Source organism: Neomonachus schauinslandi, chromosome 14 (assembly GCF_002201575.2).
Source record: "Neomonachus schauinslandi chromosome 14, ASM220157v2, whole genome shotgun sequence".
Classification (NCBI taxonomy): domain Eukaryota; kingdom Metazoa; phylum Chordata; class Mammalia; order Carnivora; family Phocidae; genus Neomonachus; species Neomonachus schauinslandi.
This window is the reverse complement of record NC_058416.1, coordinates 59,232,001-59,247,481: the sequence shown is the minus strand read 5'-3', so window position 1 is coordinate 59,247,481 and position 15,481 is coordinate 59,232,001. Positions and strand designations below refer to the sequence as shown.

The 15,481-nt window shown below is 44.7% G+C and overlaps 1 protein-coding gene across 1 annotated transcript in view; it reads left to right on the top strand.

Moving 5' to 3' along the window:
• PPP4R1 (protein phosphatase 4 regulatory subunit 1) overlaps positions 1-4,765 on the top strand; it is a 38,553-nt gene extending 33,788 nt beyond the window's left edge. The window contains exons 14-17 of the mRNA XM_044920850.1: positions 2,566-2,686; positions 2,775-2,909; positions 3,348-3,489; positions 4,405-4,765. Of these exons, the coding sequence (XP_044776785.1) occupies positions 2,566-2,686; positions 2,775-2,909; positions 3,348-3,489; positions 4,405-4,568 (562 nt within the window). The 3' untranslated portion in view covers positions 4,569-4,765. The remainder of the gene's footprint in view (positions 1-2,565; positions 2,687-2,774; positions 2,910-3,347; positions 3,490-4,404) is intronic.
• Positions 4,766-15,481: the final 10,716 nt, after the last annotated feature.

Genomic DNA, 15,481 nt, shown 5'->3' with positions numbered 1-15,481 from the left:
TTTTTTTTTTTTTAAACCTATTTCGCCCTTTTTTTTCTTACTGTGGTAAGATTTAGTACACTCATAGTGTTGTGCAACCATTACCATTATCTAGTTTAGAACATTCCCTCCTCCCAAAAGGAACACCATGCCCTTTCACAGTCATTCTTCATCCCTCTGTGCCCTCAACTTCTAGCAACCATTACTTTACCCTCTGTGGGTTTGCCTATTCTGAACATATCATATAAGTGGAGTTTTATAACATGTGGCCTTTTGTCTCTTGACTTCTCAGCATGTTTTCAAGATTCATTTGTGTTGTAACATACGTCAGAACTTTATTACTTTTTATGACTAATACTCCGTTGTATACCACTTTTTAAAATTCATTCATGCCTCGGTGCATGTTTGGGTTGTTTCTACATTTTGGGTTGATGTGACTGGTGCTGTTATGAACATTCATGTACAAGTTTTTCCTTGAACACCTATCTTCACCTATTTTGTGGTGGATTTGATGGATTTTTTGATAATTCTGTTTAATTTGTTGAGGAGCCACCAAACTATTTTCCACAACAGTTCTACCATTTTACATTCCCATGAGCAATGTACAGGGATTCCAGTTTCACCACATCTTCCCCAACACTTGGTGTTTTCCTTTTTTTAACAAATTATAGCCATCATTACAGTGATTGCGAGGCAGTGTTTTGTGGTGATCTTGATCTGCATTTCCTTAGTGACTGGTGGTGGTTAACACCTTTTCATATGCTTGTTGACCATTTATATATAATCCAGAGAAATGTCTATGCAAGTCCATTGCCCATTTTTTAATTGGGCTGTTTGTCTTAAATTGGGTTGAGTTGTAAGAGTTCTTTATGTATTCTGGATTCCAGACCTCACTTGCATTTTTAAAAGATATCTTTGCTGGGTATATAATTGGGACTGACAGTCTTGGTTGTTTTTTTGTTGTTGTTTTCTTTGTACATTAAAGGTTCACTTCACTGAGTTCTGGCTTGCCAGGTTTTTGACTGAAAATAGGCACATCTCTTCTGCCATTAGTGTGGAGGGTTGGGTCCATCTAATCAGGAGCAAGCTGGGTTTGGGCTTTGCTGTTGCTATGATTGCCTTCAGTGTCCAGTAAGCTTTGCTGCCTCTCACCATGGCCTGCCGGTGCCTTTTGCTGAGGGTGGGAGCCGGGGTGCCAGGGGGCTTCCTCCTGTGTTTGTGTTCCACCCTCAGCTTGCAGCTCTCGTGCAGCCTTGTAAACCCGGGGGGGGGGGGTCTCTTCCCCTCCCCCAGCTGTAGACCGTTGTTAGGACATGGTAGGCTTGTGCTGGGAAAGGGGAGAATCTCTGTTATTTCGGTTAAGCCTCAGTCTCTGGGAGGCCCTGGGTCCCTGGGCTTTCTCAGAGTCTTCCCCTATCCCTGTAGCATCCAGTCTCTGCCTTGTATCTGTGGTCCATGTTGGGCAGAGGTTCCTGCCCCTCCTCAGCAGGAGGAGACTTCTGTTGTTATCAGTGTAGGGTCTTTGCTCAAGGTTTGCTGCCCCCCTCTCTCGGAAAGAGTTCTTCTCTTCTGCCCCCCGCTGCAGTGTGTTTGCCTATGCCCATAGGTGAATGGGCTTTGCTGCCCTTCTGTCAGCACCGTAAGGCTCAGGCTCAGTAAAGAGAAGGGCCCAGGGGAGTGTGTGGGGCTTTATGCCTGTCTCCCAAGATGTGTCACTCATTTCCTGCCTACTGAATCACAGCCTCTCTCTGGTTTGCTTTCCTGACCCCAGACTTTCTCATGTGGTGTGCACCCAGGGGAGGCCAGCAAGAAAGTTCGCAGTGTCAGAAAATGGAATCGATAAATGTGCCTCTCATCTCTGAGTGTTTTATATATATGTACAAGCACATGGGTCATTGTTATGTATATTCATGCTTTTGGTTTACTCCCTACTGATTACGAATGTAAATAGTCTTAAACATAAAATCTGAAAGGCAAAAATCTCATTCGTATCAGAGGTATTTTTTCAAGGGCATTGTTGTGTCTACTCAAAGTAGACTGGTGGACGCGGTCAGTCTTCAGGTCTTCCCAGATGTAATAGGAACAGTCACTAGAGGATCTCTTCATTTCTGTTATCCCTAATAAACGTATCATTCATTCCCTTAGAAGCTGCTCAGAGCCTTGACAGATACACATCAGGCTACCTAATATTGCTAGAACTTCTTATCTAGGAAACTGATTTATAGATGGAAGTTTCTTAGCATTCTGAACAGTTACTGTGGAAAAAATGTGTTTCATGTCCCAATTGAACATAGTAGGAAATGCATTGCTCTGTCTCAGTCCCTGTGGACACAAAATTCTACATTTGTTTTCCTTACGTTCTGAGGGGAAGAGATACTTCTTGAACTTGCATAGTGTTTAAATGCATTTCCAGATACATACAGACTAGAGAGAGCTCTATGCATGAGAGACCACGTTAATCACTAGTCTTTGCATGTGTTCATCTTACAAATAGTATCCAGTATTACAAATTATTCAAATGATTAACCTATTTTCATTTATTTTAAAATTTTAATTATATTTTATTTTTATAATTCACTTTTATAGACAGCTGATTTTACTTCTAGAATTATATAGTCCCAGAGATGTTTATGACTATTTACGTCCCATTGCTCTGAATCTATGTGCAGATAAAGTTTCTTCTGTTCGTTGGATTTCCTACAAGTTGGTATGTGTTACAATTTTTACAATTTTAGAACTGTACGCTATTCAAGAAGATCCTAGAACTCCTCACTTCTCTGTGTTCCCCCTCCTAGGTCAGTGAGATGGTGAAGAAGCTGCACATGGCGACGCCCCCCACGTTTGGAGTGGACCTCATCAATGAGCTTGTAGAAAACTTTGGTAGATGTCCCAAGTGGTCTGGTCGGCAAGCCTTTGTCTTTGTCTGCCAGGTAAATAAAGACTTAACCATTTCTATCTGTGAAGCTTCATTTCTTCTTCCGCTCTTTGCCTTTCGACACCCTCTTTTTTATCCTTAAGGAACAGAGTTTTGCATCTGGCTCTTCATAGGATCACCTGTTCCCTAGAGTAGGTGCCTGCCTGGCTCATCCCACAGCCATCCACTAGGGGGTGCTCGGGGTCCATGGTACGTGTATAAATGCATGTGACTGTGCACACTGCACACTCCAGGACTCAGTGGAACCATTAAAAAACTGTAGGGACTTAAAATTATGTCATCTTAGTTTTGAGTTCCCAAGTGTCTGGAATATTGGTTTAAAAAGTAACTAAAATCTGGAGTACTTCGGTTGTTATTAAAAGATAATGTTCGCCCGTATTCTGGTTTGGTAGACTAACTTGGCAAATGTAAAGCAGCTGTTTGTCTTCCCCAGACTGTCATTGAGGACGATTGCCTTCCCATGGACCAGTTTGCCGTGCATCTGATGCCACATCTGCTAACCTTGGCGAATGATAGGGTTCCAAATGTTCGAGTGCTGCTCGCAAAGACATTAAGACAAACTCTACTAGAGAAAGGTGGGTGGGTGGCTCTGTTAGGAAAACCGTATGTGGCGGGGAGGAGGCGTGTAGACTGCATGGAGGGAGAAGTGTTGTATGTCCACAAACATAATGTGATAGGAGAAGATCTGTGAGTTGTTAATGGGGGTTCCCCCTAAGAGAGGACACAGATTGGAGGACAGGGACATGTTCGCCTTTCTGCCCCGGGGGCATTTCTTTTATAATTGCAGACTTAGTTTGAGAGATTGGATAGTCACTTAAGACGGGAGGGAAAACTCTTGCCTTTGGTCTGCCCCGCATGACGTGTGTTACTGCTGTTCTAGGCCAGGAGGCATGTTTGTGTGTCCTCCTTCTCTTCATTCTTTACGCAGAAGACAGACGCCCCCTACTACTTGTTCTGCTGCACATCCTAATAAGCTGCTCAAGATTTAGCTTGTTTCATTTATTGTCATCCCCCCAAAATACCTAATAAATATCATTTAATGCATGAACTCGTGAACGAAGCACAGAAAGGTTTGTAATAGACGTCTAAGAATACGGGTAAATGAATACTGCTTTTTTCTCCTTTAGAATTCATTTATCGTTGTTTTAATAGCATTTACAAGGAAATGGCTAGAGAAGACTGGTTTTTAGTCATGTGTGATTGGTATTTGGGGTGTTTTTACTGAGTGAATTAATAGCTATCACAAGTATAAGTTTTAATGTATTTATTAGCTTCGCTACCATTTAGTCTGTTCTAAAAATAATCAAGATAAATCTAATTCTCTTACGTTTGGGGATTTTTTTCATATCACACAAATCAATTCAGATTACCGTTTATAATTCAACGTAGCTTGTGTTTATACTTTATGACTGAGAACTTCGTATACTTGCACCTGATAAAACTGAATTGTTAAACTCATTTTATTTGTAATCTGCATTTTGCGTCTCCAGAATATTTCTTAACCTCTGCCGGCTGTCATCAGGAAGCCGTGGAACAGACCATCGTGGCTCTTCAGATGGATCAGGACAGTGATGTCAAGTATTTTGCAAGCATCCACCCTGCTAGTACCAAAATCTCTGACGATGCCATGAGCACAGCTTCCTCAACCTACTAGAAAGCTGGAACCTCACTGTCCTCCTGCTTCCTCGGGAGCCAAGGGCTGACAAGTGCCCCACACGTGTGATCTAGGACAGCCTCTGGGAGGAGGAGAGACCTTCCTCTCTCGCAGACTCAATTGCAGGTGCAAGTTGCCTACACTGATACCAGGGATTTTAAGAGTCAAGAGAAAGTACAGTAAACACTATTATCTTATCTTGACTTTAAGGGAAAATAATTTCTCAGAGGATTATAATTGTCACCGAAGCCTTAAATCCTTCTGTCTTCCTGACTGAATGAAACTTGAATTGGCAGAGTATTTTCCTTATGGAAGGGAGGAGATTCCCAGAGACCTGCATTGCTTTCTCCTGGTTTTCTTTAACGACAGATAGATGGAGTGGCAGCCAGAAGGCGGCTGTGAGCCAGGATGTAAAGAGATCTTCAGTATTAGCCCGCACTGTCCCCACGCAGGCAAGGACCTGTTGGTTCTGTGGCCAGCTGCCCAGCCCAGCCCTAAGTGTGAATAGTTTTTGGCGTGTGTAAATGCGAAAGGAGATTGGGGGGGGGGGGGGGTTCTCCTAAGGGCTTGATGCTAACACTAAAGTAGAATCTGATTTTAACTCTTAAATGCAGCATATTGCTGTGCACATTTACAGAACGTTGGCTGAGTATCTATGTCCTGATTTTCTTCATGCTGGTCATGACCTGAAGGAGTTTATTGGCACGTGTGCTGTATGTCAGGTGTTTTTAACTTGATCATGATCGGCTCTAGGTGCAGCTTTCCTTCCCATGCTGTACATACCTGTGACCACTCTCAGGAGTGCTGCGGTCTTTAATCATGCTGTCTAAACTGTTGTGGCACAAGTTCTCTTGTCCGAATAAAATTTATTAAGATCTATAGAGAGAGATACACACTTCTGATTGTTTTCTAGATGTCTGCAAATAAATGCAATTTGTGACCTGTATTAATGATTTAGTATGAAGTGGGAAAACTAGATTAAAATATTTGTCTTTTAACTAGCTTAGTAATTTCTTTGCCATCTGCACGTGCCACCCAGGGCCAGGTTCTGTTGTTCGGCGGCAGTCCCCGGAGGACAAGTGTGCGCCAGGCGCCTGGTCCTGGAGCCCGGCCCCCAGGGGCAGGTCCGGGGCACTGCTGGCTTGCGCTGACCGCGAGCAGGGGGGCCGCCCTGTCTGTGGCTCGGGGTCCGGCCGCCCGGCCAGGCCGTGCGCACTGCTGTGAGGACACAGCCGGCCTGCCAAGCCCGGCTTGGAGGACCGCGGCCCGAGTCCCCGCAGTGCCTCTGTGAGCCTTGGTTTCCGGGACTCGGGACTCGCCAGGCAGGGACTCCTCAGGGTCGCGTGAGCAGGTCAGGCCCCCTCGAGGCTGCTTTCTGTACGGACGATTATGGAGAAGGCCTGGGTCCCTTCCCCTCGCCTGCCAAGCGGGGCCGGGGGGTGGCTGTGGGGAGCAGGCTCTCCACGACAAAGCTCTGCTCACACACGCTACGCCCCGGAATTACCGTCGTATCAGCTCCGCGACCGTGTACACCAAGCGCCGCACGTTGTCGTAAGCAGGGGCCATAACCGTCTATTTGGGGATCAAGAACTGGAATTTAGGGGCCGCTGCCGGCCAATTCCGCACTGGCCTTCCCACCTTCCCGCCACGGCTCGCACGCGCTGGGGGCGCCCGCCGGTGCCTGGTGGGGGGGGGGGCATCCGGGTCCCCCATGGCAGCGGCGCGCCCAGAAGCCCGGGGCGCTGTTCCGCGGCCCCGGCAGTGAAAGCAGGCCCAGTGTGCGTGGTCGCTAATGAACTCAGTTTGGGGCAAGGTGCACGTGGCGCTGCTCTGATTCTCGGCTGTTCGCTCCCTGCGGAGGGCTGGCGGGGCGACACGATAGTCGAAGGGAGAAAAGGGAGGAAAATGGATGATTCAGCAATTATTTGACATCCTCCAGGAGGCAAAACAGCAAACCAGTTAGTACTCAAGGCATTTTCATAATCGGAAAATGAGTAAAAGATTTATTAAAAGTATTTACTATAGGGTAGCTAATCTTAGAAAATACTCTGTGATTTGGGGACTTTTGAGTGAGGTAGACAAAGGTGAAGAGGCAAACGGTCTTTTCCAAAAGCTAGAGCTTATTCCCCAAGCGGTCACAGTGGGGCATTTCCCCTGCCCTCCGCTGCCTCCCACCCCAGGGCCCGACCCTCCCTCAGCAGCCTGCTTGGCTCTGAGTCGTGGTGCTCTAAAGGATCTCAGCTGCTCCTACCCTTGTCTGGGAGAAATCTCTTTGGGAGCTTTTGTGAGTGTTCAGAGTGTCCCTTTACCCAGCCCCCAGTCCACCAGACCTCTCATTTGCTTAGTGGAATGGTTTGGGGGCCACCTTTTGGCTGTGATCTTTGTCTTTAAGTCTTGGAGATATTTCTGTGATGCCAGACCACTAGTTTTTCTGGAACTCTCTAGCTGAATTGGCAAGTGCTGACTTCCTGACTACCATGCAGATGCCCTCAGAGCCATCCAGGATGTTGGCTTCCGGATACTTAGTTTGCGGGGCAGGAGGTCGGGTGCACAGTGTGTTACTGATTCTTTTCCTACCTGTTCGGTCCGGGCCCCACTTTGTGTTGGGCGAGTCTGTTTCCTGGCAGGCTGGAAGCTGAATATGCTAAAGGAAGCAGGTGGAAAATCCGCCTGCTGCAGCGTCAGGGGAACATGGATGCCTGAAACACCAGGCATGGCGTATTTGGGGAGCATCGGGGAGCAATGCTTCTTCACAGACGCAGCTCAAGGAGGGTGGGAGCTGAGAGCGGGTGCGGCAGGGTTTGAAACTGACCGTCTATAGGAAAAAGCGCCTCAGGCTCCGGGACACGCGCAATGATTTCCTTGTATCGTCATGTTTCCGTGCGAGACTCCAGGAGACAGAAGGGATGAGTGATGGGTGGAAAAGGAAACTCCCAGCAACTCCAAACCAAGCAAATGGCCTCCCTACAATGAATAATCTCCTGACTCACACCAGAGGAAAAGAAGTTGAGTCTGGACATAAATGTAAGCAAGACTTTGTGGTTCTGTCTTCAGCCCTCCTCGTGCAAGGTGGAGAATGTCAAGAGCAGGTGGATTCTTTTCCTAGAAAATTTGACAGCAAGGGATCAGATTTCACTCCAGGCAGCGTATGACACTGCTGTTGTAGGTTAAGTTCTGCCGAAAGAAATTTGGCAGATTTGATACTTGGGGTTTGTAGTGAGAAATTTCATCCTATAACTCTTTCACCCTGCCCGACTGTATTTAGCGTTAATGATACCCACAGTTGTTACTAACTGGAGCCGAGGCATCACTTGGGTAGTGTTTGTAGATGTTCCAGGAGGAAGCTGTGAGCATGGGTGTCCCTCAGCCTGGTCCAGTCCCCATGAGCTGTCCTAGCCTGGAGCTCACCAGCAGCCCAGCATTCAGACGACACAGAAGTTTGGGAACAAAAATAGTGGAGAAGAGGAAGTTTTATAGGGAAAGTTGCCTAGGCAGTCACTGACAGGAGGGCAAGCGGTACAGCCGCTCGAGGGGAGTCTCAGCTCCCCGGGGGCCACCCCCTGCCATTTAACTTCTGGCCTGCCACAGCGGGGGTGCACCCTCACAGTGGGTCCCCCCAGCCCACGAGAAAGTTCTCAGCAGCTCCTACAGAGGAAAGACAGTGCATGTGGTGCACGTATGTGCTGCCACCAGACTTGTCTTGGATGGCCATTTATTCTGAGATTTTTTCTGGGGTATTTTGTTGTTTTGGCTTTTAAATAGTGCTAGCACAAGGTTGGTCATTCAGAATGCTGCCTTTCAAATGTTCATGTACATCTCAGTCACCTGGAATCTTGTCAAAGGGCAGATTCCGATCCAGCACTCCTAGCAAGAATGCAGGTGACGTTTTTAAGTACTAAGATCTAGAAGAAGCTGTTGGTGTGGAATTTTACCTTTTCCAGATTAATACTCTCTCCATAATTTTGATAGCTCAAATGAACTTAACAATTTGTAACATGCCTCCGTTTGTAACGGTTCTAGTGTCTGATCTGGGATCTGAAGGAGACATCCGACCGCCCGCAGGACCAGGGAGCCACCAGACGTAGGTGCCCACTGAGCCCCTAGAGCTTGCTGCGTTCCTCTTGCCGCTGGAGGTGGTGGGTCCGTCCTTCTTAGATCCAGTCTTGCAGCTTTTGCATTATGAGCTTTCAAACTTTATTTGAGCATTATTTTCCTAGACTGGGTCTGACTTAAAAACCAGAATGAATCCAGATTTAACTGGGTCCAACCTGAAAATTGGATTGGGGCCAACATGGAAACCTGACTGAGTCTGGGGTCAGACTAGGTCTAACCTAGCTGGACTGGGTCTAGTGTGAGGCCTCAGATTTCAAATTTATTGTAAGGCTGAACAAGCAGGTTTACCTTACCAAGGATAATCTTGAGTACAGTGGCTACAGTGGACAATTTTTTTTTTTAAGATTTTATTTATTTCACAGAGTGAGCACAAGCAGGCAGAGCGGCAGGCAGAGGGAGAGGGCGAAGCAGGCTCCCCACTGAGCAGAGAGCCCAACGTGGGGCTCCATCCCAGGATCCTGAGATCATGAGCCGAAGGCAGACGCTTAACCAACTGAGCCACCCAGGTGCCCCTACAGTAGACAACTTTTAACCTAGATACGCTTATCCATTTATAAGATGCCTAGAGAAAAACGGGTCCCAGCCAAGCCCTCCCCATTAAAAGTAGAGGGAAAATTATTTTTCCTCCCCTATGGTTTCTGGGGACCAGGAAGAGACCTGCTGGGACACCCCACCCACTCTGGAACCTGTAGATGGGATCCTGGGAAAATTGGCAGGAGCCAGCAAACCATGAGAATTCTTTCTTACCACAGTCAGCTCTTCCATATCTCTGTGGTGCCCGGTCAAGAGAGGAAGCAAAAATGTGACCTTGTCTCTTCCTTTGCATATTCAGATTGGCAGGCAAAAAGCATTTGTTAAGAATTAGATCTTTGAATTAGAACACTCTCCTGTGCAGTTATATTGCTTCATTGTTTGTCTCATTTTGTGTCCAGAGACACAAAATGTCCACAGAACTTGGCTTGTCAACCGTCAGGGTGGGGACCCCAAAATATGGCCAGATAGAACTGTGGACTGCACTCTCCCTTTGTGGCTAGGGTTCAACTTTTGCCAGCTCTCGGGGGAATTGTCTCTTTCTTTTGGCTATCTTGAGGGGTGGTTCTGGATCATCAGAGGGTAGTATCTTTTGCACCTTCTTTGGGGACATCTCTTGTGTCCACGGGTTGCTCAATACTGACAGGAATATTTACCATTTGTCTCAGCTGAAACCCAACAAGCTATTTTTTTTTTTTTTTTAAGTTAGCTAAATGGCCAGAAGTTGGCCAAACTGGAAGCCTGATATTCAGAGCCTGATAGTTTCCTTTTAGCTTTGGGAAGAAGGCCTAAAAAAAATTCCTATGTGTCCCAAAGGAAAGAAGGACATTCTGAAGTCTTTGTGGGAGGATTTACTAAAACATTCCAAAGACACACAGCTCTAAATCTAGAATGTAGGAATCTTGTGATTTCCATCTTAGTTGAAGATCATCTCCCTGATAGAAAAGAAGTAAACTGAAGATTATGTAGTTGGATGGCTGGGTCAGCCTCTTGCTATCATTCAGGTTGTAACCCAATTTTTTGAGGAATAAAAACAACTGTACTTGGGGTGCCCAGCTGGCTCAGAGCAATGAGCGACTCTTGATCTCAGGGTCATGGGTTCAAGCCCCACAATGGGTGTAGAGATTACCCAAAACAAACTTTTATAAGTAAATAAATAAAAACAACTGTGCCTGTCTTACAAATTGAGTCTTCACAAGAATAGAAATGCGGCTCTAAAACAATCTAAAGCTCTTCCTGCCATCTTTACAAACCCCCAAACCCTCCCCTGTTCATCTCAGAAGGCTTTGAGAACAAAAGTCCTCTTTGGTGGAACTTGTGTTCTCTGTGCCTTCTGAGATGGAAGAGTTCTAACTGATCTGCTCTGTGTAATTCTTACCAGGAAAAAAGAAGATCTTTAAATTCTTCACAAATATTAGTGAAAAGTTTAAGCCACCTGAGCAGGTAACCTTATTCTATTCTGCCTAAAACGAAATTTGTATCCAACTGTTCTTTCATAAACTAGTGAGTTCTGCACTTAAATTAAAACTATCTTAACAGCTGAAATCTTAAAAGCTACAAGACCTGTTGTCTGTAGGGTTAGGTATGTCAATGTATATACCTTATAAATGTGTGATTTCTTTTTTAGCTCCAGATGATGTTGCCAAAATTAATTTGTAAGGAGCCCTATTTGGCTTAAACACAAGTATTATATAAATCAAGTATATCCTCAGAAACACAGAAACTAACCCGAATGTTTTTCAAGTTCATGTCATCTAGGATAATCTTCAGTAAATAAAATCTAGCTTGTTGAATTAAAACAGGAGTGTCTTTAGAGTTATTAACATTAAATATAATGTGAACATATAAAACTTTTATTCTACCTTAGTTTACTAAAAATCAAGTAAGCTCATGTTGTCTCTGTTACAGAGTTGGTCAGCAAGAAAGGTAAGACGGTGGTTAGTTTAATATCGTGAAATTTTCACCAGTCTCAATTGTTAAGGGACAAATGAATTAAATAGATGTAAATAAGACAAAACTTTATAAATGAAGTTTTCAACAATAATTATGCTTTTTGGTATGTCTACTTAAAAATAGCTTTCAAAATCTTTTTGGTAACTTGAAACTTTAAAGTTATACTGAGATAAATAATGGATATTCATGGACTATCTATAGATCAGTTTCCAAATAAGAGAGAAATACTGAAACATTGGGGCACCTGGGTGGCTCATTTGGTTGAGCATCTGACTTTTGGTTTCAGCTCAGGTCATGATCTCAGAGTCGTGGAATCAAGCCCCAAGTGGGGCTCCACACTCAGCCAGGAATCTGCTTGAGATTCTCTCTCTCCTTCCCCCGCTAATTAGTGTGTCAGTATTTTTTTTTTAAAGATTTATTTATGGGGCGCCTGGGTGGCTCAGTTGGTTAAGCGACTGCCTTCGGCTCAGGTCATGATCCTGGAGTCCCAGGATCGAGTCCCGCATCGGGCTCCCTGCTCAGCGGGGAGTCTGCTTCTCCCTCTGACCCTCCCCCCTCTCATGCTCTATCTCATTCTCTCTCTCAAATAAATGAATAAAATCTTTAAGAAAAAAAGATTTATTTATGAACAAAGGTTTACCACTTTTGCCTTCCTTTTATAATAAAGAAGAGATAAAGACATTCGGGTCTATCAGTAAACACGTTTTGTGCTGCGCTGCAAAATTTACCGAGGAAGAATATGCTTTTAGAAACTGAAAATGTTACCTATAAATTTGTCAATCCGCAGAATACTAGCTTAACAGTCCACAATTGCTTACTTCTTCATTTTCGTTAGGAATGAAGGATCCTAAAGGTTACAAATTCTAATCAATGCATATAATGAAACCTACTTAGAAATAATAAGGGTGGGGGTGCCTGGGTGGCTCAGTCAGTTAAGCATCAGATTCTCAATTTCTGCTCAGGTCATGATCTCAGGGTTGTGAGATCGAGCCCTGCCCCGTGTGTACAGCCTGCTTAGGATTCTCCTTCCTTCCCTCCCTCTCTATCCCTCCCCCCCCCCCAAATAAAGGAAAAAAAAAAAAAACAAAGATAAAAGGAAAACCTGCATATGGAAAATAGGTAAGGAAAGTAAAATGACTAAGTTTTCCAGAATTAAAGGAGAAAACCCAGGACAAAATCTGAATGCATAGAAAAAAGTTGTAAAAAGTTTGTGGAAAAGGAATCTTGGGAAAGGAATTTAAGTGTGGTGAAGCTGGCTAAAATTGGAATATAGACAAAGTTTTTTTAAAAAATGAGTTTTAATATCAAAAATATACAAAATCAGAATTTGGTTTTCTCTGTTAAAAGGACAAAGTTTTCTTAGATGATTGTTCTGCTCCTAATAAGAAATTGCAAAGGTTGTTTGTGGGGTTTTGTTTTTTTTCCAACCTTTGGACAGGAAAGATTTTCTTCTTCCCCAAATTACTAACTCTGCTTTACACTGTCTTTATCAGGTCTTTGATTACTTAAGAAAACCCAGTCTTGGGCGCCTGGGTGGCTCAGTTGGTTAAGCGACTGCCTTCGGCTCAGGTCATGATCCTGGAGTCCTGGGATCGAATCCCACATCGGGCTCCCTGCTCAGCGGGGAGTCTGCTTCTCCCTCTGGCCCTCCCCCCTCTCATGCTCTATTTCATTCTCTCTCTCAAATAAACAAATAAAATCTTAAAAAAACAAAAAAAACCCAGCCTTCACAACATTGAGAGCTTTTGTTCACAACTATATAACCTGTATTTACCTCAACATCTGTCACTTTCACTAGAGTTATTTCATAATTATTTATTATCCTATTTAATGGAATGTTCAAACCTTTTGACATTTTCTTAAAATTCTCAATAGTCTTTTTGACCTCAAACTAACTTGGAGATTTTCCCAGAGGGCTCCTGGAAAGTCTCAAAGGCTGTCTCTCATTAATTCAACATGTTAAAATATGTGGGAAGCACTGTCAAATAACCTTAGGTTATATGTGTATGGATATATATTACTAACATAAGTAATCCAGAAATTGCAGTTTCTAGGTATTTGTCAAAACTCTCATTGTCCAATTATTACCCTAAATGATGAAATTATCGGAGAAGGAAATGTAGTTATTTCATCAGATCATTAACCATGGGCATTTTTAAAGTCTTGTCATTTACAGACAGTCACTTTACTCTGATGCTTTTGTAAAAGTGAGATTCGTGGAAAGGACCCTACCAAGTACTCTTACTGACACTGCTGCCAAGTTAGAAGGTGTGGATGTCACAGGAAGATGGCTCCACCGATTCCTGTGTAAATGGCTGGAGACCTCAAAAGAAAAATGACCAGGAAGAGAAGTAGCCAACATTGAGGTAGACAGCTTCCTCCCAAGACGTGGGGCAAGGAATGTTTCTGCTCCTTCCCTAACCATCCTTTCCCTAATTCTACCACCATGAAGGTCTTTAGGGTTCTTTTGTTCACCTTTTGCCTTGCCTCTGGCCCAGAAACTACCTTGTTCACATACCTCAAGCAGGTAATCAACGTTTAAACAACTCTTGGATTTGCCACGATGTTGGTGATCCTACGTTCTGTCCATCACAAACTTCTGATTTCCGATGCCTTGGTTTCTTTGTAACAAGCTCGGCCCTCTCTCAGTCCCGTCAGGCTCCCTAACCCTCGGGGCCCCTCTCCCTATCTCCAGTTAACAACCCCAAACCTGGGGAACCTTGCATCCAGGCTCCGGACCAAGAAACAGATACGAGATGCTACCCAGAATAAAACCACCGGTGCAGTCTATAGATCCTGAAATTGTACTGGCCTCCATGGCTGTCACCTGCCCAGGCCCGAGCCACAGACTCAAACCGGATTTCCCAGGAAGCATTCAGGATTCCAAATTCACTTCCTTCAACAGATTCTTCTCTTCACCTGGCTAAGCCTAAGTGCAAATGAGGCTATGATCAGAACTTCTCCTTAACTCCTGAAGATACTGAAGAATCTGCTTCTAAAGCAATAGCTGCCCCACAACAACAAGCAAACCCTGGCTCTCTCCCGAGAGATTCTTGGTACCGGGAAGGCCCTTGGTTATCTATCAGCTGAGCAAGGAGGGCTCTGTGCTGTGGCCAGTGCCACTTGCTGCACTTGGGCTGACACCTGTGCGGAAGTGGAGACTCCGCTACCTAAGGTCTGTGAACACACCAGTTGTCCTAAGTGACTCCTACAAACAGGTCTTTCTTTGTTGACTGGCTCGGGTCTTGGGGACCATGGCTCCGGAGTACACTCCAGATACTGGAATTATCCTGCTTAGAATCCTAGTAGCTCCCTGGTGCGCTGAAACTCTCAAAAGCTTTAAATCCATGTCTGCTGCCACATACCACCATGCAAATGATCTCCCGAAGAACAGAACATCAGAAAAGGAACAGAGAATGACCAAATTAAAGAATGTGAACCCAACACTGGGTGGGAACTGCAAGAACACCAGAATGGTAGCAGAGAGGAGCACTAATGCCTTAAATTTTGATCCCATCTCTCAAGGCTGAGAGTCTCATCAAAAGGGAGGTTATTGTTAGAGCCAAGAGGCCCAAAACAGGGTCACTTATGCTAAGCCCCATGTCAGCAAACACAACTTAATCACAGGTCCAGTGCTCCCGGCAATGGAATCAATCAGGAATCGCCTAATCAATGCTAGTTAATTGGCCTGACAGACCCCTGCCAGCCCCTAAAAGGAAAGCGACTGTAATAACCGACCTGCTCTTTTGCCAAGTCGGGCTGACTGACCTGTGCCATCATTTCGAAGGGCTCTTTGCACCGTAAGCAGGACATCGCTCATGGAAGAAGCCACCGCCCTGATGCCAGTCAGCTGCACTGCACGATCATGTGCTCCCTCAGCAGCAAGCACCTACTTGGGGAAGGAGGAGGACAGCAAACCCTCGCCACCAACAAGGGGCATCAAGTCCACCGAGGTGAGGAGCAGACAGCAAGTGAAAACAGAATGTTAGTGCACTCTTGGACCTCAAAGAAGTATCAAACCAACTCCTGGTCAGCCACAGGGTACTAACTACAAAGAAAGAATGTGTACAAATAAAACAAGACGCTGGGGTTTTGTTGTTTTTTTTTTTTTTTCTTCAAATGGCTGTTGAATTTATTTGCTTGATCAATAATGGTCCTGGAAAAAATTAACCAACGCTGAGACAACTGTAATGAAATACTAATTTTAAAAATCATGACACCTTGATAGAAATTAGAGTTCACACAAACAAAAAAGAAACCTTCAATATTGCCAGCAAATATGAAATAATGTAATATGACCGACAGGACAGCAAGAA